At 42.1% G+C, this 24333-nt stretch overlaps 1 protein-coding gene across 6 annotated transcripts in view; it reads right to left on the bottom strand.

Annotated features, from left to right (window-relative positions):
* The window catches only part of FBH1 (F-box DNA helicase 1), a 48054-nt gene extending 23815 nt beyond the window's left edge, over positions 1-24239 (bottom strand). For 3 of the 6 annotated variants that reach the window (XM_036460914.2, XM_045588475.1, XM_036460922.2), the window contains exons 1-5: positions 24110-24239; positions 16099-16254; positions 6772-7373; positions 1807-1937; positions 1570-1705 (exon numbers count right to left, since the gene is read on the bottom strand). In XM_036460914.2, the coding sequence (XP_036316807.1) occupies positions 1570-1705; positions 1807-1937; positions 6772-7373; positions 16099-16254; position 24110 (1026 nt within the window). In that variant the 5' untranslated portion in view covers positions 24111-24239. The remainder of the gene's footprint in view (positions 1-1569; positions 1706-1806; positions 1938-6771; positions 7374-16098; positions 16255-24109) is intronic. The other 3 variants (XM_036460937.2, XM_036460946.2, XM_036460932.2) reach the window with 3 other exon arrangements.
* Between the last annotated feature and the right edge of the window lie 94 nt (positions 24240-24333).

Below are 24333 nucleotides of genomic sequence, written 5' to 3'. Positions count from 1 at the left end.
CTAAAGATAGAAAGATAAATGCACATGGATGGGTTTTCAGTCCTCTACTGGCTGCAGAATACAGGTTGAGGTTGCATTGAGCTTCCAAAATAAAATTTCAAAATCCATGATCTAAATGAGAAGTCATAGGTCAGGAAATTCAGGACTATTTCCAGCTTCTCATTAACTCGTTGTACATCTATAACAAGACCATGAATTTCTCTGGTCCTCATATAATCCACCTTGTTGATGGAATGGGCTGCCCTGTAAAGAAATCCTTATTAATCAAAGAATTCAGAGGTTACATGACCATCCTCTGGTTAAGGATTCCTCAATGGAATGAAACATTAAACTGAATGTGTTTTTTTAACATGTTAATTTATTTTTATTTTTATTTTTTTTATTTTTATTTTTAGAGAGGAAGGGAGAAGGATAAAAAAAGATTTATTGATGTGAGAAAAAAACATCAATCTACTGCCTCCTGTATACCTTCTACTGAAAATCAAGCCCACAATCTGGGCATGTGCCCTGACCAGGAATTGAACTGGCAACATATTGGTGCAAAGGCAGACACTTAAGCAACTGAGCCATACCAACGAGGGCTGAACTGAATACTGAATGCTTTTTTTTTTTTTTTTTATCTTGACAGGGTCTCTGATATTTTCTGAGCACAAATCTTATTAAATTATTGAGCAATTCTGACTTATGCAATCACATGCTTCATTACTCATCTCCGCAGCAGAGTAGCAATTAGGAGAATGAAGCTACCTTATACTGTTAGAGAGGGCTAGAAAGGCATGTCCACAGAGATGCACAAGGTGGGCACCCCAAAAGGCTTGCTGGGACCTAGTCCATTCTCTAAATATTCACTAGAGGGGTGTTTTGTGTGTGTGTGTGTGTGTGTGTGTGTGTGTGTGTGTGGTTTTTTGGGGTTTTTTTTTGTTAATTCTCATCCAACGATACTTTTACCATTGATTTTTAAAGAGTGGAAGAGAGGCGGGTGAGAGAGAAAGAGAGAGACAGACACGTTGCTTGCCACCCATACACGCCCAGACCAGTGCAGGGTATGTGCCTTGACCGGGATTTGAACCTGAGACCCTTTGGTACAAGGGCCAATGCTCTAATCTAGGGGTGTCGAACTCAATCAGAGAAGGGGCCAAAATCTAAAATCCAGCCTAAACCGCGGGCCGAATGGTTTACTGAACAGTCATAAACTGTCATTGTGATGGAAACGCAGTGGAGTGCAGTGATGACAGCGCGGTGCGGGCCACAGTGCAAGGCCTGGAGGGACGGATTTGGCCCGCGGGCCTTGTGTTTGACACATGTGCTCTAATCAATGAACCATGCCAGCCAGGGCTGAACTGAATGCTTTTTAAAGTTACTTCCAGATTTAAGAATCTACAACAATATGGACTTTTACTTCTCTAAGGGGACCAATGACAGGATTAAGGCTTCAAAACAGAGATTAAGGAAATATTTTTTAAATAAATCTAAAATAACCTTCAGCCAAAATTAATCACCACTACACTTTCCTTCCATAAGAAAAAGATGTCACTTTCCCCCAAAATTCCTCACAGCCTCTTCACTTACGGCAGCAGCGAAGTAAAGGTCAGGGAGGTGTTGACGCACGCAGGCCTCTGCCTCAGGAAGGAGGTGGTGATCCCTCAGACTCCACAGTGCCTTTCCAGGATCCACACTTGGGGAGCATTTCATGGTGGCTACATAGCTATAAGACATTTACAAAGGAGTCCATGAGAAAGATGATTACAAGTGATGAGATATGCAAAAGGATTTCAGAAATGTCTTCTAAGGAGAAAAGCAACTCACTGGATGAGGTTCAGCACACAAAGATTTGACTCTTTCTCAATACCCTGGTTCAATAGGATGCCATCTACTTTGCTGACAGCTTGCTCTTCATTCATCAAGTATCGATGATACAGCTTTTTCCAAGGAATGAACTATATAGTTGAAAAAATCCAAAATAACATGTAAGCAATGGCTCTTAGAGAGCAGATTAGGCCACAAACATATGGATTATCTTCTACCAATTAAAAAGCAATTATCCCTGGCTGGTGTAACTCAATAATTGAGCATTGATCCAAGCGCCAGGAGGTCACCAGTTCAATCCCAGGTCAGCACACAAGCCTGGCTTGCGGCTCAATCCCCAGTAGGTGGTATACAGGAGGCAGCCAGTCGATGTTGATGTTTCTCTCCCTTCCTCTCTCTCTCTAAAATCAATAAAAGCATATTGTTTTAAAAAGGCAATTATAATTCATTCAAAAGATGAGCAAATGGGCTACAAACATTACACAAATTTGGGTTGGAAACTAGGAGAACTACGTCTTGGTTTTGATTCAAACACTAACTTGACATAGAATCTGGGAAAAGCTAGTACTTCAATTTCACTATCGAAATATCAGCACACAATAGCTCAGAGTTTCAATGACAACTAAATAAAATGAAAGCTGTGTCTATACTAATCTCAGACAAGAGAGACACTAAGTCAGAAATTATTATAAGAGACAAAGAAGACTATATAATGATAAAAGGGTCAATTTAACAAGAAGATGTAACAATTATAAGTATATATGTACTAACAACAGAGTTCCTAAATCTAGGAAACAAACACCAACATAATAGAAGGAAGAAATAGCAACATAATAGCAATAGAGGCTTCAATACTTCACTTTTAAGAATGGATATCATAATTAGTCAGAAGAGCAATTAGGAAACAATCATTTCATTGAACCTAACAGACCTATACAGAACAGTCCACCCAACCACAGTAGAATATAGTCTTCTCAAGTGAATGGAACATTTTCCAAAATAGATCACATGCTAGGTCACAAAACAGATCTTAACAAATTTTAAAAGACTGAAATTATAGAAAATATCTTTTTTTTAAAGATATATTTTATTGATTTTTTTACAGAGAGGAAGAGAGAGGGATATCGAGTTAGAAACATCGATGAGAATCATCGATCAGCTGCCTCGGGATGTGCCCGCAACCAAGGTACATGCCCTTGACCGGAATCAAACCTGGGACCTTTCAGTCCGCAGGCTGACGCTCTATTTACTGAGCCAAACCAGTTTCGGCTAGAAAGTATCTTTTTCAATCCCTGTGGAATGAAACGTGAAATCAGTAGCAGGGGGGGGGGGGAAACACACAACAACAACAACAACAACAAAGTAAGAGAAAACTCCCACAAATATATGAAAATTAAACAACACACTCTTAAAACAAGCAATGGGTCAAAAAGAAATCATGAAGAAATTATAAAAATACCTTGAGACAAATGAAAACAAAAACACAGCATACCAAGACAGATATGAGGAACTCTACATGGGAGTGTGAGTTGGAGCATTAAAACAACATGTGGAAAGGAATATACAGTCTTTGGTTGGAATGCAACAAATCATGTGCTGTGGATAGAACACAAGGATGTGTTGAGAAGTGAGCAATGAGGCTGGGATAATAAAGTGGGAAAAACATGGAAAGCCTTACCTGCCTCCAGGGAATTTGGATATTATTCTGGAGGCAAATGGAAACTAAACACTATAATCAGAAATATGTATTGGAGAATCAAGATGGTGATGTAGGTAAATGCTGGTACTCATTGCCTCCCAAAATCACATCAAAATTATAAATAAAATACAGAACAACCATCATTCAGAACCACCTGAAATCTGGTAGAAGTTTTACAACTAGAGAAATAAAGAAGAAATCACACTGAGACTAATAGGAGGGGCAGAGGTGCAGAATGAGTTGGTCTAATACCCACATATGGAGATTTTTATTTGGGAGGGATAGCTCAGCTATGGAGGCTTCCTGGGAGGAGCAAGGGGTTCCAGCCCCACACCAGACCCCCAGCCTAGGATTCCAGTACTGGAAAGAGAAGTCCCCATAGCTTCAAACTATAAAAACCAGCAGGGCTGAGACCAGTTTGGCTCAATGGATAGAGCGTCGGCTTGGGGACTGAAGGGTCCCAGGTTCGATTCCGGTCAAGGGCATGTACCTTGGTTGCGGGAATATCCCCAGTGGTGGGTGTGCAAGAGGCAGCTGATCAATGACTCTCTCTCATCGATGTTTCTAACTCTCTATCTCTCCCTTCCTCTCTGTACAAAATCAATAAAATATATTAAAAAAAAAACCAGCAGGGATTATAGATGAATGATTTGGAGACTGCCAGAGTCCCAGGCAGTTCCTCTTAAAGGGCCCAGGCACAGACTTACTCAGACTCACTTACTCTGAGCTCCAGCACTGGGGCAGCAGCTTGGGTGACTCAGAGATATATGGAGAACTGGACTGTCTAGAATAGGGGCAAGAACTTGGGTGTTTCCAGACAGTGGTGCAAAATTGTACAGAGTCCATTACTCCTATGCTAAGACCTCTACCATTGCAGAGCTGACTGGCAACCATATCTGAGTCTCCATCAACCTGGCTCACACTGTTCACTCCACCCTCGTGATTTCCTGAGACCCTGCTCCACCCAATTTGCAATCCCATCCAAGCTGTTTGCAGCAGCTTTTCCATATGAATGGCTTGTCCTATCTCAGGCTTCAGACTCTCCTAAAATTTCTCAAACAAACAGCAGCTGGCATCAGAGTGCCCCATACCTATCAATAAGAGGTCCAAGACCCAGCACTACCAGCCTGCCTTGTTTCACAGCTTGGCCTCACCTGGATGCTTCTCAGTCCAATACAAGTAGCAGCCATCTGCAGATTGCTCTGTAGCTCCTGCCAGGTGGCCCCAGGTAGTGGTTTGCACCTCCCAGGAGGCCCCAGAGCCAGTGTTCCCAGTGGGTAGCTTCAGACCACACCAGATTACAATTCTATAATTCCACAAGCAACAAACTCAAAAGGCAGATTCAGTGAGCACCAAAGCCACACTAAAGCAAGTCCTGTACCATAGGGGTATCTCCTGCACAACAGTAATTTCAGCTGGTCCTCACAGCCAATTGGCCTGGAGGTAAATTCCTCCCAGTGACATCAATAGCAATCAAGGCTCAACTACAATAAGACATTGCACACAGCCCATATAGGGATGCAACCTAGAGTTCCCAGCTCAGGTGACTAGGGAGGCTGAGCCACTAGGCTATATGGAACACCTATTACACAAATTCCTGGAAACACAGCAGCTCTACCTAATACATAGAAACAAAAACTTCAAAGCAGCCAAATGCAGAGACAAAGAAACATGTCACAAATTAAAGAACAGAAGAAATCTCCAAAAAAAGAACTAAATTAAATGGAAGTGAACAACTACTACAGAGTTCAAAACAATCATTATAAGGATGCTCAAGGATCTTAATAAAAGTTTAAGGGACTTAGTGAGAATTTCAAGAACGTTAGTGAGAACAAAGACATGAAAAAGGACCAGTCCAAAATTAAGCATACACTCACTAACTGAAATAAAGAATAATTTACAGGGATTCAACAGTAGAGGATGCCACAAATAAAATCAGTGATCTAAAATATGAGGAAGCAAAAAACTCCCAATCAGAAGAGCAAAAGAAAAAAGAATTCAAAAATATGAAGACAGTGTAAGGGGCTTCTGGGACAACTTCAAACATATCAACATTTGCATTATGGGGGTGCCAGGAGAAGAGAAAGATATTGAAAACCTATTTGAAGAAATAATGACAGAAAACTTACCCTATCTGGTGAAAGAAATAGACCTAGTGAAAGAAATACACTCTGAGGAAGCACAGAGTCCCAAACAGAAGAACTCAAAGAATCCCATACCAAAACACATCATAATTAAAATGGCAAAGGTTAAAGACAAAGAGAGGATCTTAAAAGTAGCAATAGAAAAACAGTTACTTACCTACAAGGGAGCACCCATATGTCTTTCAGCTGATTTCTCAACAGAAACTTTGCAGGCCAGAAGAGAGTGTCAAGAAATATTCACAGTGATGAATAGCAAGAACCTACAACCAAGATTAATCTATCCATAAAGCTATCATTTAGAAATGAAGGTCAGATAAAGAGCTTCACAGATAAGAAAAAGCTAAAGGAGTTCATCACCACCATACCAGTATTATAAGAAATGTTGAAGAGTCTTCTTTAAGAAGAAGAAGGGAGCCAAGACCGGTTTGGCTCAATGGATAGAGCGTCGGCTTGGGGACTGAAAGGTCCCAGGTTCGATTCCGGTCAAGGGCATGTACCTTGGTTGTGGGCATATCCCCAGTAGGGGGTGTGCAAGAGGCAGCTGATCGATGACTCTCTCTCATCGATGTTTCTAGCTCTCTATCTCTCTCCCTTCCTCTCTGTACAAAATCAATAAAATATATTTAAAAAAAAAAAAGAGTGGAGATGGGAAAGCCCCATTAATAAACTTCCATTAAAAAAAAAAAGGGGGGGGGGGAAATAAAAAATATGAACAATAAAATGGAAATAAATATATATCTATCAACAATGGAATCTAAAAATCAAAATAAATAACAAAGAGTCTAATAGCAAAATAAACTAATGAATAAAATAGAACCAGAGGCATGGCAACATGGTACAGACTGATAAATCTCAGAGGGAAGGGGGAGAAAGGGTGGGAAGAGCTTAACCAAAGAACTTATATGCATATTTGCATTACCTATGGACACAGACAATGGGGTGGTAAAGGCCTGGGGCAGGGTGGGAGCAGGAGTGAAGTGGGGCAATAGGGGGAAAAAGGGAAAAACATCTGTAATACTGTCAACAATAAAGATTCAAAAAAAGAAAAAGAAGTATGGACTAGGGAAGCTATTCTTTTTATTTTTAGAGAAAACATCAGAGAACTCCAAATATTTTACATACCAGTGGATCACTAATTATCTCCCTCCAAAGGTGGCACACCAAGCACAGATTCCAATAGAGATCTTCCACAGGGAGAAAAGCAAAAATGTGCCTTAGGACTTCATTGGGCAGGCTGCAGATATGGCTCTGGGGTTCTTGGCAGGGCAAGGTTCCAAGAAGCCCATAGTATGTGTCAGGAATGGGATCATGATCCATTTTCTCCACTTCTTGGCTGGATTCTTCAGTCTCTGCAGGGAGCCAGGACAAAAAGCCCTTTGCTTCCAGTCTGGCTTCCCTGGCCTTTGTGCAAGATAGGGGCAAATAATGCCGTGGGGGGTTTTTAGGAACCCCACGCCAGTGACTGGTCCCTGTAGCCTGATTCCTCTCATCCTCAAAGGACCGAGAGCGCTTCCTTGCCAGCAGAGCAGAGGCTGATGAGCCCAGTCTTGCTTCTCCATCATCTTCCTGAGACAGGGCACAATTGCTCTCTGCAACCAAGATCATTTCATCCTCTGAGTCCTTAGAGCTGTCCTGGCCCTCAGAATTGCTTTTAGCCATGTCATTGGTGCACTGCTGCTGGCCAACTGGGAAGAATTCAGTGATGTACCTTTGACATCCTTGACCTGCACAGAGAACCCAAAAAGAATAACAGACTGCTGACCCATTGTTAACCCAAATTATTCAAAATAATTTTCAATTAAGAGATAAGAATATAATTATTGGCTAATTGATTATATAAAGAGCTTAACCGACACCCCCCCAAACATACACACACACACACACACACATTTATATTTGGCTCCATCATATAGTCAGAAACACATATGGAATGACAGAAACCAATCTTCAGATGATGTGAGGACCACATTATACTTTGTAATATATGAGGAATGGAAAATAACTGACCTTGCCTGGAGGGTAGAAAGTTGCTACTAACTCCTCCTGGACCTGAAGGCCAAATCAACAGTCTGGGGTAGATAAGGCTGAAGGCCAAATCAGCAGACTGTTAGTCAAGGCTAAAAGAACAGGACAAACCAAGAAGGGAGATTAGGCCATCTGGCCGATGCATGCAACCATAGAAACTACCTCCACCCCCTTTTTTGAAATGTGTATAAAAAGCTGGAATTTGTCATTGCTTGCTGCTGTTTGTTTGCCTGCTCCATCCTGGCGGCAGCAGCCCAGATTCGAATCTGTAATAAAATTTGTTATTTGACTCCGCAATTGTCTAGTTGGAGTTGTTTGCCGGGTAGGGGTCTCTGCCTCTTGGGTGGTCTCTTCTCCATTCAACATTTTGGAGGCTCGTCCGGGATTAGAGATCCCCAGACGGGCAGACGCCCCATTCTCGTCGTCCGGACTACTTGAACGGCGCCGGTAAGTAGAGGCCTCATTTGTTTCTTGTGTTTCTTGTACTTGGTTGCTCACGAGCGCTTGGGATCAGAGAACGGCGGGACGCTGCCAGAAGTTCTCAGATCCGGCCGGAGTGGGGGACGCCCCACCTGCGGTCTTGGTTTCTTGATGTTCGAGTGGGTGGAAGTGTGAAAGAGATGCTGTGGTATGTCTGGTGGTTTTTTTGTGTGTGTGTGTGTGTGTGTGTTTCTAGGAATGTTACTTGTCGTCCTTGTTTTGGACTTATTTGTTGCCTAACTGTTTATAGATTGGGAAGAAAGAGAGAAATGGGGCAAGGAAACTCGAAGGAGAGTCACCTAAGTCCCCTTGAATGTATGATTAAAAATTTTTTCTGACTTCAGAAAAGGGTGAAGGCTATGGTGTTTCTGTAGATGCCTTCACTCTCCGGAGACTCTGTAAGTTGGAGTGGCCGAGATTTGGGGTTGATTGGCCTTCAACAGGGACCCTAGAAATGGGGCCCTGTACGGGAGTCCGGCGGATAGTCTATGGAAGCCCCGGGCATCCGAACCAAATTCCCTACATTGATATTTGGATTGATGTTCTTTTTGATAACCCCAAATGGCTGAAGGAGTGTGGTTGTCTCCCTGACGAAGGAAAATTGGGAAAGAAACCTTTAATTTGTTTAAAGCTGAGTGCTCTGAGGGCTAGCAAACCGCCCCGAATGGCCACTGGGATTCCTTTTTCCCAGGGGTGCTTTGTTTTCTATCAGAGGGGAAATTGGCCCGCCTAACAATATTTAAGTCTATGTTTATTGATTTGAAGGTATGAAATTGTAACAATTGTGGTACAAAAAATTAAAAGCAGAGACCAAATTCTAAAGTTAACTATTTACAAGAAGGAAGCTTGAGCTGGCAAAGTCACCAAGTCTGCCCAGCAAGCTCAAAAACTAAATGAATCTTATTTCAGACACCTGCCTCCACCCAGTCTTCATCAGTGGTGGAGGAACGGTCTCAGAACTGTCTGTTTCAATTAGGCATTTAAGTTTAATGTAATTAATGATTACAGTACATTGTAAAATCTTTAAAGGAAAAGGAAAATATTTTGTGGGCCTCTTGGTCCTTGTATGTGTGTCAACTCAAGTTATAATTTTAAAATCAGTAAGAGCCTGTCAGAAAGTTCAGGGAGTGTGATCGCAGTGGAGGGGTCACCGGTTCCCCCAAGGCACCTTCGCTAGCAAGAGGCAAGCGGCGGACTGCCAGATGAAAAAGCCCTGGTGGAAGCACCTCCTTCGACACCTGGGACCCCTCGTGTGCTCCCTGCCTCAGCCCACCTGGTGTCTATTCCCTCCAGGGGTTGTTTTGAATAGCTGGAGGCAGCAGATAATTCCCCACCAGCTTTTGAAATTCCCCACCGTGAGGGGGAAACTACCTAGATGATACTGGTAACAAGTTTACAGGAATGGCTGGGAGTCTTCAGCTAAAGAATGTGTTCATTTGCATTTGAATGCTACTCCAGTGATCTACAGGGAGTGGCAGGTAATTCCATGGTGAAGATGCCCCGATGGCCTTGCTTACAATGTTTAGTCTTTGTCATTGGTATCAGCTAAGCAGGGTCATATAGCTACGTAAGTATGAATTATAATTGAGAAATGTAATGTTATTAATTTGAAGAAAAAAAAATGCCAAATATATTTTACTTGCCAGCTCTAAAAGTTCAAAGTATAAATTAAATTAGGAAAAGTTAAATGCAGTAACTAAATGCCTAGAATATGGCAGGCTAAACTGTATTACATGTGTTAAGAATAAGCAGTAATGATCAAAGATCTCAAGGATTGATTTATTCTCATTTGTCAGATGAGGAATCTAAATGGTGCTTGAGCCCTATCCAGATTGTTTCATACAGACCTAAGTAAATTTGTCGGGAATTTATAGTGTGCCTCTTGTGAAGAAGTAGGCCAAGTCATATATTTTTCTCTTAATGTAGAAAAAGTGATAGCCATATTAATTTGTTTTGTTTTGCTTTTCTCATATGCCATTGTTATCATTTCTAATTGCATTGTAAGCTTGAATTTGGGCTTGTACCTGCATCTTGTATTTTGTTTAAACTTTGGGAATCATTTTTGGTTTCAGTCATGTGTATCTACTTTATATATTTAAGTAGACTTCATCACAAAGGTTTATAATTTATTTAGAATTGTGTTAAAACAATGTGAAAACATGGTTTAACCCCCTGTGACTGCTTGGACACTTTTCACCGTTTTCTGTTAGGGGCCTTAAAGGAGCAGCTAGAAATTCTCTTGTTCCCCTTTTTGGTCTTATGAGAATCTGAGATCTTTATCTGTAGGAAGAATGTGACAGCTTAAATTTCAAGGGCTGGAGGCCTGGGAACAGAATGCTGGATCTGCTCACTCTTCCCTCTGCCTTTTCTAAATATTTTAAAATAATGGAAGAAAATAGTGAAAGTTTTTATGAAAGTTGTGCATATGATGAGAAGGAAAAGCTCTCAACATCTACACTGATAGCAGGTATGCTTTTGCCACTCTTCACGTGCACGGGGCCATCTATAAGGAGAGAGGCCTCCTCACGGCCGGAGGGAAGGACATTAAACATGCAGCAGAAATATTATCTCTCCTAGCGGCCGTGTGGAAACCCCGCAAGGTGGCCGTTATACATTGTAAGGGCCACCAACGAGGTGATTCCTTGGAGGCAAAAGGGAACCAGTTCGCGGATGAAACAGCAAGAGCTGTGGCCCGGGAGGGGCAGGCACATGCATTATCGGTCACCCCCTCCCCGGTCAAGGAAGACCAGCCAGCCATAGTCCCTTCATATTCAAAGGAAGATGATGAACTGGCTAGGAAGCTAGGGGGGACTAAGTCCTCAAACAGCTGGTATCAGTTGCCAAAAGGGAGAGTGCTACTCCCAAAAGCAGTGGGGAGGCAGATAGTGGAGCAAACGCATCATGCCACTCACTTAGGAGAGAACAAGCTGGCTGAATTGATAAGGAAGCACTACTTGATCCGAGGTATATACAAAATGGCACAAGACATAACCGAGAGGTGTACCGTTTGTGCCACAGTGAATGCGAACCCTAGCCCTCGGATTGAAGGAGGCGGTGCCCGCCTGAGGGGTGAGCAGCCAGGAAAACACTGGGAAGTTGACTTCACTGAAATGACTCCAGCCAGAGGAGGTTACAAGCACCTCCTGGTATTCATTGACACCTTCTCAGGATAGGTAGAGGCTTTCCCTACGAGGGGAGAGACAGCCCAGGTAGTCTTAAAGCACTTAGTTAATGAAATAATTCCCAGATTCGGACTACCCCTCCGATTAGACTCAGATAATGGTCCCGCCTTTATAGCTACATTAACTCAGATGTTGGCTGAGGCATTAAGAATAACGTGGAAACTCCACTGTGCCTATCGCCCTCAGAGTTCAGGACAGGTAGAGAGAGTAAACAGGACTATAAAGGAAGCAATTACCAAAATGAAAGTAGAGACTGGTGGCGACTGGGTGAGTTTGCTTCCTCAAGCCCTCCTCCGGGTAAGATCCACTCCGGGCAGGGAAGGGTACTCCCCTTTTGAAGTTTTATACGGGCTGAAGCCACCCATTGTACCCCGCCTGGGGCTAGAGCACCTGTCTGGCATTAAACAGCGAACTTTGCTCAAGTCTTTGCAGGCTTTGCAGGCATCCCGAACCCAAAGTCGAGCAGCACTGAACGAGACTCGACCAAATCCAGACTCAGCCACAGCGGAGAAGCAGCTTTTTACTCCTGGTGACCTGGTCTACGTGAAGAAGATCAACCCAGCGCAGCTGACACCCCGCTGGGAGGGACCCTACCAGGTTATCATCAGCACACCGACAGCAGCTCGAGTGGCGGGAAAGACTGCCTGGATTCACCACACCCAGTTGAAGAAAGCACCGCCTCAGGACGACAACGGGACATGGTGGGTAGAGACTACTTCAGACCCCTTAAAAGTCAAATTGACTCGGGATGGTGGGTCAGGACAGTAACCCTGATTTTGATTGTAGGCTGGGGAGGAGCAACAGTTCCCCTCCAATCTAGGTGGGTGCTGGTTCGCACAACCGATGGAACCACCCAATACAGCCGAATCGTGCAAACTGAAGACACAGCTGTTTAGCTAACTGCTGATTTCTTGCTTTTGTAAACTTGCTTGCTTGCTTACAAAGAAAAGAGGCCAAGGATTTGACCTCTGCTAAGGAACTAAAAGCAGTGGGGAGTGAGGAATGGAAAATAACTGACCTTGCCTGGAGGGTAGAAAGTTGCTACTAACTCCTCCTGGACCTGAAGGCCAAATCAGCAGACTGTTAGTCAAGGCTAAAAGAACAGGACAAACCAAGAAGGGAGATTAGGCCATCTGGCCGATGCATGCAACCATAGAAACGACCTCCACCCCCTTTTTTGAAATGTGTATAAAAAGCTGGAATTTGTAATTGCTTGCTGCTGTTTGTTTGCCTGCTCCATCCTGGCGGCAGCAGCCCAGATTCGAATCTGTAATAAAATTTGTTATTTGACTCCGCAATTGGCTAGTTGGAGTTGTTTGCCGGGTAGGGGTCTCTGCCTCTTGGGTGGTCTCTTCTCCATTCAACAATATATACAAACTGAACATATGAATGGACCAAGAGCAAACAACTGTCCATATTCACTCACACGTCCACCTATAAAAGTTCACACCTCCTAAATTGCTCTTATAATAAAAAAAAATCTAAATTTGCTTAAGTAGAAAGAAAAATGCTTCAGATTATTGGGATTCAGTAAAATCAACTCTCCCATGTGACTGAGTTAAAACAGTTTTATTTTCATTTTTTCCTGTGCAGCTGACACCTTAATTTATTTTAAAATAAAAAGAAAGGACTTGGAATTCTCTTCAGATTATTAGAGTGGTACCTAATCTAATTATTCATCCTATCTAATAAAAGACTAATATGCATATTTACTGTTACTCCAACAAACAAATGGCCGCCCCTATGTGGTCAAAGATGGCTGCCCCCATGTGGACACAAGATGGCCAACAGGGGAGGGTAGTTGGGAGGGACCAGGCCTGCAAGGAAGGGCAGTTGGGGGCAATCAAGCCTGCAGGGGAGGGCAGTTAGGGGTGACCAGGCCAGCAGAGGAGGGAAGTTGGGAGTGACTGGGCCTGCAGGGAAGGGCAGTTAGGAGTGACTAGGCCTGCAGGGGAGGGCAGTTAGACATCAATCAGGTAGCCAGGAGAGTGGTTAGGGGGTGATCAGGCAGGCAGGCAAGCAATTGGGAGCCAGCAGTCCTAGATTATGAGAGGGGGTCCCAGATTGAAGAGGGTGCAGGCTGGGCTGAGGGACACATACCCCTGTGCAGGAATTTTATGCACCGAGCTTCTAGTTTATTCTTAAGTACCTATGATTCTAAGACAAAAATAAAATGAAAAATGGTGTAAATATAGTGTAGGGAGTGGCTATAGGGTTAAGTCTCGGACTGAGCTGTGGCAGAGCCCTCCTAGCATAATTAAGCTTGACCTTATAATCCTCCCTTGTTCCTTCCTAGGTAACTAATGGGTTATGGGAGGTGCAGCAAGTGCTGCTAAAACATGATGAAACTCACAAGAACATTGTAAACATGTTGACCACTTCTCTTGTTTTGCTTTGTGTGCTTTGACTATAAAATAAAGCTTCTACTTGCAGACTGAATCACTGTTTCCTTATCCAGGCACAGTGATCCCACCTAGCCCCAGCTGTATTCTCGTCTGTCTTCTTTAGTCCTTCACTGCCCCTCCTCAGGTTCACCCTTGGCTGTGCTGGCACGGCACAATATAGTCCTGGACTTCACAGACTTTTCAGGCACTAAGGGGAATCAAAAGGTGATTTCACACATCATTACTGCATTTTAAATTCCTATAAATTATTGTAAAATGCCAATGAAGCAGGTAAACACCTTATCAATAAACAACAAAATATATGGTTCCTTTCTGAAATGACGGTAGCCAGAATTTTTACTTTGGAAATAAGACAGTGTAACAAAACTAAGTTTAGCCTTGCCTGGCCTACATAGCTCAGTGGTTGAAAGTTGACCTATGAACCAGGAGGTCACAGTTTGATTCCCAATCAGGGCACATACCTGGGTTGTGGGTTCGATCACCAGTGTGGCGCATGCAGGAGGCAGCTGATCAATGATTCTCTCTCATCATTAATGTTTCTTTCTCTCTCTCCCTTTCCCTTCCTCTCTGAAATTAATCCTATATAATAAGAGAGGAATATGCTAATTATTCGTTATGCCATGAGGTGTAATGACTGACTGTGGAATGACTGGATCACAGATCTGCAGGAGGGTGGGGCAGCGAACCTACAAGCGGGTGGCAGAGAGCTACAGGAGGGGGGAGGACAGCAAGAAAGCAGGAGGCAGAGAGCTACAGGAAGGGGCAAGGCAGCAAGCTATGAGAAGGAGGGTAGGGGGAGCTATAGAAGAGTGGGGCAGCAGGCGAAGAGCTGCAGGAGGGTGGCAGAGAGCTACTGGAGCACGTATTCGTGTGCAGGGCTACTAGTAAAAATATATATTTTTAAAAATGAGTTTAAAACGTTATTTTAAAAAAACATTTTAGAATTATTTTATAACATTTTGGGGGGAAAAACCTAGGTTTGGCCTTTAAAAAAATTTAATATTTTTTTCTATGTTAGTAAAATAAAACTATAAGTGTCTCTGGGGTAATGTGATAAAAACCCAGATTTGTAGTTAATAGGCCTGGGTTAAATCTTGATATTTTATAATTGTGAGAATTCAGTCACAGCAATATCTATTAAGAACCTTCTACATGCTCAGTGCTAGGACTCCCCATTGAAACATAAACATGCTGACAGTATTAGCCAATAAAGAACTCACAATAGAAAAGTTGACTTATACACACAAAACAAACAAAATATAATCATTTAGTTTAAAATTGCCTCATAAGTTGGTTATGGCAGTTCCAAAAGTGATAAACACATAATATTTAAAGACAACTATATAGAATAGATTTAAGTTGGATGATGAAATTATATATATCAAAGGGAAATAAGGCAATCTGGATCATACATTTATTATTAAAAGGTGGTTGGTAATATTATATTTAAAATCTTTTTTTCTTGAAATATTAATGTTTATTGCATGAACATTATATTTAAAATCGGTTTTCTTGAAATATTAATGTTTATTGCATGTAACATTTAAAATCGTTTTTCTTGAATTATCAGTTTATTTCAAGTAACATTATTATATTTAAAATTTTCTTGAAATATTAGTTTATTGCATGTAACATTTAAAAGTTTTTCTTGAAAAATATAAATAAATAATAAATTAATTAATTTTTTAAAATTCATTTGACACATAAGGATATGATAAGAAAACCAACTGAGAGATACAGAACTTGCATGTAATAAATAATAAATATCAGGTGATGGCAAGTTTGAGCTTGGGTCCATAATAGTAACAGGACATTTCACTGCTGGTTTTTAAGTGGCAGTGACATGACAGGAAATGGAACTCAAGAATATTATCTTGATGTGTGTTCCAGGTGATTTGAAAGAAATAAAATCTAAAGGCAAGGAAAAGTGTTACTGCAGCAGTCCAAGTCCGAGGGTAACCAAGGGCACAGTCTACCATGAAATCACTGAATAAGGGAACATTTTGAAGAAAAATAATGATACAATGGACCTACTGGCAATTGGACAAAGACGATTACTGCAGTCAAGAAATCAAAATGGTTCTAGATTGGAATAATGATGATACTGGTATGTGTTTTCAAACATGTTATAATTAAGCAAGCTAATGGAATTCATTCAGTCATGTTTTCCTGGGGCCTTTACCAACCACTTATAATAGGAAAGGATTTTCATGGAAAATGCACAAATAATGAAAAAAGTGTCAAAATGTTGCAACAGGACTACAAAATCATTACAACAATACTTACTACAAATACTGGGAGACGTTCAAAAGCCACACACACTACAGATTCATGCAAATGAATTTTGGAAAACATACCTCTAGTCCCTCTTTTTGTTCTGGGTCTAGGATAGAGACCATGGTTCGGGTCTCTGTTTGTCCATCTTTGACTGAAGGGCTGGGTTACAGCCAAGTGACTCTGAGACAAATGTTGGCAGTCGATGGCTGTAAGATGCTTCCGCTTAAACCGTCTCACTGTATTATACCAATTGGCAAAAAAAATGGGACACTTGTTAGTTATTACCAATTCTACAAGCTAGCCAGAAAATTATTCTTAATTTTCAGGAATACAGTGACTATGGACCCACTCAGCCAACACTTTTCTTCTTCTCTACATTTACATAAACTTTTACTCATTTCATAGTTTCTTAGCATTTCTTCCTCAAAATTTAACAACAAAAAAAATCCAAAAAAAAAAATCCTAAAAAGATTTTTTGTTTTTACTTACACTTTCTAGAAGCCCTGATCATAAAATACTCTTTCAAAAGGACGTTGCCACTAATGGATAAATTGAGATCTGGCATCTTTTCCTTTACTTTAGCCAGGCATTTATGTTCCCATAAAAATTATGAGTTGGTTATAACTTTTCAAAAATAAACTCATCCATCATCCCCTGTACAATATACACCAGCTTCTTCAAGTCTCAGAAGCAGAATGCAATGATAAACAAAACAGTCACTGTAAATTCCTAGAGAAGACTACATTGTCTGTCCGCCTCTTAGCCCCCAGATCTCAGCACTGGGCACAGGATAGGAATGAGGTTTCCAAATATAAGAGAACCAAGTCTGCTTCTATTAGGATCTCAAAGGAGGAAATCTCATATTCTCCATTGGCAACTCAGTATAGCAATTGTACCTTGAATTTTGTCTCAAATCTTTAGTTGTACACCCAAATCTACAATATACCGCTAAATTCAGCTTTTGGAAAGGTACAAAACAGAGGCTATCAGCAGATTTGTATAGAATAGCTCATACATACACAGTGCACCTTGGATTTTTTTCTGTAAAATGTACAGAATGGCTTTATCCTATTCTTCCCCAGTGAGCTAACTATTAATGAAGCCATAATAAAAACAAAGAAGCACTGAAAATAACCAAGTAGGTAGTTATGTCTTAATCACATGGCTAAGAGTTAAAGAAGGTAAGAAAATATTACATCTTTTCCTCTGCTGTACCCCCTGCATGTAGCATGGTGCCAGACACACAGTACATGGTCAATAAATACTGAAAGAACAAAGGAGGATGAGAACGCAGCAAAGTCGGAGTGGTAAGACTGGGTGGCAGTAGAGGAACCTAAGCCCTAGATCACTAGGAATTTGCTTTCATGTGGAACTTGGCAAGAAAAGATCACACTCTTGCTTGCAGCACACCAGACAAGAAAACACCAAAAATACCCAAAAGAAAGTGTTTTAGAAAAGTGGAAAATATGGATAAAGATAGACTTCTATTTACGGTTTTCTTTTGTAAAATTCATCTGAATCTTAAATGCTTGTTGAAAGATTAATTGTTTGCAGAAATCTAACAAGGGCACTGGAGCAAAAGAAAAAGGTAAGGAGAGTGAATGGAAGAATACCATATTCTGCTTCCAGAGTTCTGGTATATCCCAATGTATTCTGGCAAGAAGACATCATGGAGGGGGCTAAGGTTCACTGCTGGGGAGAAGGGCCCCTAGACTGAGCAACCTGGCTTCTGGGCACTAATACAGCTGCCTATATTGTTCATTTCGAATGGTATCGCCTGAACCATGACTGCTAACCTGGGATGCAGAGCTAACACTTTTATTGTATTTATATGTGAAAAATTACTTTTCTGATTTTAGCTAAAGGTTAAAAATATATATGATTATTTTTAACCTGCCTCTCAGGTCTCAAGAGGAGGTGTTGTAATTCACTGAACTGGAAGCCAGAAGCCCTTCATGAAACATTTCACTAAAAGGCTGCATGGTATATTCAGATTTGGAGTCAGAAGACCCCCTCCACTTGGTAGGTGTATTAAACACTAAAAGCCTTGATTCCCTCATCATTAAAAATGGGGATTATAATAACCTGCCACATTGAATTCACAAAATAATTAAATGAGGTTCAAATGAAACAAGATAGATAAAAGTACTTTGTGACACTCACGTTGAAGCTGACAAAACCTATCAACTGAAATGTCAAAGAATTATATATCAACCACACCATTCTGAGTGTCTCCTAAAATGTGCATAAGGTTTATTTTAATATTAATAGCATTAATACTCTTGCAAAATTATATTTTTAAAACTATAGCAAAATTCTAACCACTGGGGATTCAGCCACCCAGCCCCAAACTGGGCGGATTGGGGCCAGGCCTGTCAGGAGGAGATGGGGGAGGCTGGCCAGCCCGCCCACCCCAATAGGGCCCATCAGGGCCTGGCCGTCCAGCCCCTGAGTGGGGTGGGGGGGCTGATCAGGGGTCAGCAACTGGGGGAGGGGCTGTGGGAGGTTGGCCGGCCAGCCCCATCCCCTATTGGGGGGAGCAATCAGGGGTGGGGTTGGCTAGGGAGAGGGGCTACAGGAAGTTGGCCAGTCCCACCCCCTACTGGGGCCTAAAAGGTCATTAACTTGGTCTAAACAAGCCTCCAAAGAACATGGCATCCATGAAAGAGAAAAATAAAAGAACGAAAGGACAGTTGAAGTACTGCAGAAGAAATCACTAAGAAATTGTTTAAAAAATAATAATAATATGAAATGATATGAAAAATAGCAAATAAAGTTTCAAAACATATAAGAGAACTGAAATGCACAAATACGTCACTATATATTTATATACCGTATATGAGGCCCCTAAAACCATAAGAAATGCAAAAAATTCACTGTTAGTAACTCATTCTCGAATTGCCTCCCTTAAAATTAAATTGTGCCCCACATTGGGAACCACTGAAGTAGACACTTTCCCATAATAATGAGCTACATTGCAGTGTACCTCTAATGTCCTGTGGAGACTGCACGTGCACTGAGATGTAGCTCATTATTATAAGGTTTCAAGTACTTCACAGGTCAGGACACCACCTTGAGATATAAGAGCCCAATTTAAACAGTTAACAGTGTTGTTCTTCAAGTAGTAGAGAATATTCATTCCAGCCAGGAAGCACTTTGTCATAATAAAACCATCCCATATGCCTCTGAGATACTTGTAATTATTTGCATAACTATGTGTCTAATATGTGTCATATATAAATTATTATTACTAGAGTAGACTTTATTCTTATAGTATTAACTGTTTGTGTAAGTGTCTCTTGATATGTCTTCTAGCCCTGGACTGAAAGCTCCATAGTCAGTGGGAGGGAAGAATGAGGAACTCACTCAGTTCCATTATGCATACTGCTCCATAAATAACTGTCGAATAAATGAACAACTGCACAGCTACAGCACATTCCTCTGAAGGAGTGTAGGTTATCTTTGAAACCCTATACTATCCTATAGCTCCTAAATGCTTCTTAGCTTTTAAAGTTCTTTCACATACTCTCATTTGATCTTCACACAATCTTATGATTGTGCCAATAATTAAACTGTGATTCAGAAAAGACTTGCTTGAAGTCACAAAACAGCTTATAAATGGAATGTAGGTCTTCTGATTCTCCAAGCACAGTGTTCTTTCTGCTATAACATTCTCCCTTCCATCTTCCATGTTCAGAAATATTTGAAGCAGTTTCTAAAAACATCAGGTTTAATTTCTATGTAACTATTGTTTAATCATTGTGCAATGTCATAACCAAAGATTTAATAATAAGCAGGTATATAGATAGCATAAATATGGGGGGGGGGAAATCACTAAATACTGTAGACTCAAAATGGAAACACTTTAAAATATTTTGTTCCCATTAGTTTTAAAAGAAACAATGCAGAAAGAAAACATTATAGAGCTAACTTTCCTTCCTCCCCCTCCCTGCAGTGCTCACCCTTGATCCAATACCAGGTCCTTCCCAGCATCACAGCCTACTTCTCTTAAACCCAAAAGGTCTAGGGTCCAGGCTTACTCATCCTTAGGTCCTCTCACAACCAGCAAACAGTTGCTCCTTTCTTGGAGACACGTTCGCCTGATGTTGCACACTAGGATGAAGGGAGCTTTATTTTTATGTATGTTTCTCACAAGAAAATGAAGGAATAATTTAAAACAGAAGCCAGGCCAGTGTGGCTCAGTGGTTGAATATCAACCCAAGAACCAGGAGGTCATGATTTGATTCCCAGTGAGGGCACATCAATGATTCTCTTTCACCATTGATGTATCTATCTCTCTCTCCCTCTCCTTTCCTCTCTGAAATCAATAAAAACATATTTTTTAAAAGGAAAAACAAAAAAAAGATATTTTTTTACATATTAGAACATGTTTTTATATATTTAAATAGCTTTTCTACTGCCAATTCATTCCACAACAACTTTTAAGTATCCACTATGTCCAAAATTCATTGTAAACACATGAGTGCTTCCTCTCTTGGTATATTAGGAGTCAAATGTTATTTTAGACACTGAAAATACAAAAATGAGTAAGACAGCCTGCCCATAAGGCAGCTACCAAATAAACACAAATTACTATACATACAGCAATGTAAATTCCACACCAATGCACATAGGAAGGCTATAACGGAAAGAAAAGCTAACAGGAAAATTGAAAAGGCTTTATGAAGAGCTCAGCCTCAAAAAATGAATATGATTCAGTATGGCAAAAGAAACAAAATGTGCAAAAACACAGACATGACACAGCACTGGTGTGGCGGGAAGTTGGGTTTCATCATAACAAGAGGTTCATAAATGGAGAACAGAGTTGGAAAAGAAATTTGGAGGCACAGATTATAAATGTCTTTAAATACATATAACACTAAGGAAATTGGATGTTATTAGATAGGCAATTCAGAGAATCTCCTAGCTCTTAAGCAGGGTCAATGCACAATTAAATTTGCACATTTAGAATAATAACTCTGGAGGTAGGGTAGTCATGAAGATTGTCAAGAAAACAAGGCAGAACCTGAAGCAAGAGTTGGTAAAGTCTTGAGAGCAGTGGCAGAAATAGGGAGCAGGAGGCCCCTACCTGGGTTGCAGGAGGCAACCAATTGATGTTTCTCTTTCCTGCTCCCTTCTACTCTCTCTAAAAATCAATGGGAAAAAATGTCCTAAGGTGAGATTTAACTAAAAAGAAGGAAGGGAAGGAAAGAAAGGGAAGGGAAGGAGGGAGAGAGAGAGGAGGAAGAGAGAAAGGGAGGAAGGGAGGAAGGGAGGGAGGGAGGGAGGAAGGGAGGGAGGAGGAGAAAGTGAAGATCAACAAGTCTTTTCTAACAAGACTGGACAAAAAAGAACAAAGAAAACTGAAATTTCCAATACAAATGTCATTAACTACATTAAGAAGTAAAGGAGAAATAATGCTTTTCTTTTCATCACCTTTTCCTGGAGAGGGAGGATGAAAGGTTTCAGTTTTGAAAATAGTTTTGTTTTGTTTTAAAGTTATCTGTGGAATGCCAGGTAAAGCTCCAGGAGGCACTTTGAAATATGACACTGATCCTCAAAAGACGTGTGAATGACAGTTGAGACAAGTTTTGAGGTGCTTTAGTGAGATGCTTTTAGAAGTAGATGACTCCATAGCCAGAAGGACAAAACCAGAACCAAATTCAATCTTCAAATAAAATCAGCCCAGGAAGGATAGAGGAATGCAATAACTAGAGAAAAGATAATGGCAACAAATATGAAATTAGAGCTCTAAGTCCAATACCAACTGTTTGGTGTTCACACACTCACAAATGACAAAACATGTCAAATGATCATGACATCAGTAACCACTGGTAAATGCTACAGAACCATGAAATACAACGTAGGAGAAAGGAAAGCAGACAGACAAGGCGCAAATCATAATGCCAACATGACTGCAAAATGTGACGACCAAACTACTAAACAGCAGGCTGTGTGGGATGACCAGGCCAGCAGGGGGCGGAGGGGGGCACGGGGGGTGACCAGGCTGGTAGAGGGGGCAGTTGGGGGCCCGTTTAGGCCAGCGGGGGAGTGGGGGGGGGGAGGGGGGTTAGGGGCAATCATGCCAGCACACAGAAGCAGTGAGGGGCAATAAGGCCAGGAGCGGGGGCAGTTAGGGGCAACCAGACAGGCAGGCAAGCAATTAGGAGCCAGTGGTCCAGGACTATGAGAGAAATGTTCAATAGGGCCTAAACTGATAATCAGACATCCCCCGAGGGGTCCCGGATTGGAGAGGGTGCAGGCTGGGCTGAGGGGACCCGCTCCTTCCCCCCTTGCACGAATTTTGTGTACCCAGCCTCTAGTAAGTTTATTAAAAGGACAAAAGAGACAGAGTTGCATTTGACACTAGTTAAGTAACTAATCATCTGGATTTAAAAGAGTTTTCCCATTGTGCAACAAATGAATTCCAATTTTGTTTTTAAAAATCAGGGAAACTGGAAGCATAAGGCAAGAGAAGGTAAGGTGATTTGTAATAAGGATGGGAGGAAGCATTAGTAGCAAAAAGTGCAAAACTTACATTTGACTTCAACAGCAGCATGTTGTTACTTAGCATGTTCTAAAACTTCATGCATGCAAACCACTTTCATGCCTTCCTGTTTTTTGAAGTAGCAAGACACAATTTGACAAAGTTGATATTAGACCTAGTTCTGTCTCCAATGGCTGTCCATATGGCTCAGGAAATTAACCAAATTCAGTGTGTTTACTGGTAAAATTGGTTTGTTTTCATAGGCCCATACCACAGGTCTTTTTTATTTTTTTATTTTTATCTTTCAATTTATTTTAGCACAGGGCTAGGCACTAGGAGACACTCACTAAGTGCTATCATCCTTCCTTCCATGGGACTTCATTATCTACTAGAGGCCTGGTGCACAAAATTCGTGCATGGAGAGGGGAGGGTGCTCCTCAGCCCAGCCTGCAATCTGGGATCCCTGGGGGGATGTCCAACTGCTGGTGGGATCTGGCCCAAAGCGGCAGTCGGACATCCCTCTCACAATCCATGTCTGCTGGCTCCCAACTGCTTGCCTGCCTGCCTGCCTGATTGCCCCCAACCACTCTCCTGCCAGTCTGATCAATGCCTAACTGTTCCCCTACAGCCCAATTGCCCCCAACTGCCCCCCCCCATCCTGGAGGGCATGCTCTGGCCTGCTCACCCCCAACTGCCCTCCCCTGCCAGTCTGTTCACCCCTAACTGCCTCTGCCTGCCACCATGGCTTTGTCTGGAAGGACACCTGGAAAGTCTCCTGGTCTAATTAGCATATTACCCTTTTATTAGTATAGATACTTCCAGTAGCAAAATCACTAACTGTAGGCCTCAGTTTCTCCACCTGTAATGAATGATGCCTTACAGCGTTGTTTTTAGATTACATAATTGAAGTGCTCTGTCTAAAGCACAACATATATGTAAAGCATAATTGTTTCTAGGTCTGGCAAATAGTAGCAACTCCCATTTTATATATAGAGGAACTGAGAACCAAGAGGTTTAAAGGACTGGTATGTAATAAGATCGGGGAAAGAACTCAATACCTACTCAAACCCCTTTCATTACCCCCTATACCTCGCTCAGATATCAAGGTATCTTCTACAAGCTCAAGGTCTTCCCACATCACCTAAATTTTTCTTAATATTCAGGTAAGGGGTAAGCAAGCTACAAAGGAAAGAAGCAAAAGGACACATAAAATGACTCGCCCAAAGTAAAAAAAAAAAAAAAAAAAAAAAAAAAAAAAAAAATCCAGACTAGAAAAGGAATGATTGCCTGCCGGCAGCCCAGGCCACTTCCCCCATGACTCCCACAACACCGATAAGTGACGAGCTCCCCACTTCCCGGACTCAAGGACACTGTGTAGGGGCGCCCTCCGCTTCCAGCGTGCCAGCCCCCCGCGCCCCTGCAGCTCACGCACTGTGGGCAGCCCGGGCGAGGCCCCCACGCTCCCCGCAGACCCGTCCCCCCTCCCACGCTCCACCCCCGCCCCGAGACCCCAGACCCTCGCTCTCAGGACCCCAAAAGGTTGTGTTCACAGCGCGAGCCCCCCAACCCCCCGTGCTCCCAGCCACGTCCGCGGCCTCACGCACTATGGCGCTCCGGACAGGGCTCCAGCCACCGCCGTTGCCTCTGAGCCCGGCCGGCCGGCCTCCCAGTCTCGCCGTCCACGGGGGAGCGCTGGCCGGAGCAGACCTGGGACTTCCTCTGACAGCTCCGTGCCGCCGCGGCCCGGAAGAGCCCGCCTCAGGGACTGACGGACTTCCCCCACGGCCAATCGAAACGCACGCGCGGACGGGGGCGCGGCCACGGCTGG

The sequence above is a fragment of the Pipistrellus kuhlii genome, unplaced genomic scaffold (assembly GCF_014108245.1).
Source record: "Pipistrellus kuhlii isolate mPipKuh1 unplaced genomic scaffold, mPipKuh1.p scaffold_m20_p_1, whole genome shotgun sequence".
NCBI lineage: Eukaryota > Metazoa > Chordata > Mammalia > Chiroptera > Vespertilionidae > Pipistrellus > Pipistrellus kuhlii.
The sequence above is the reverse complement of the archived record's forward strand: the minus strand, read 5'-3'. Positions and strand labels throughout refer to the sequence as shown.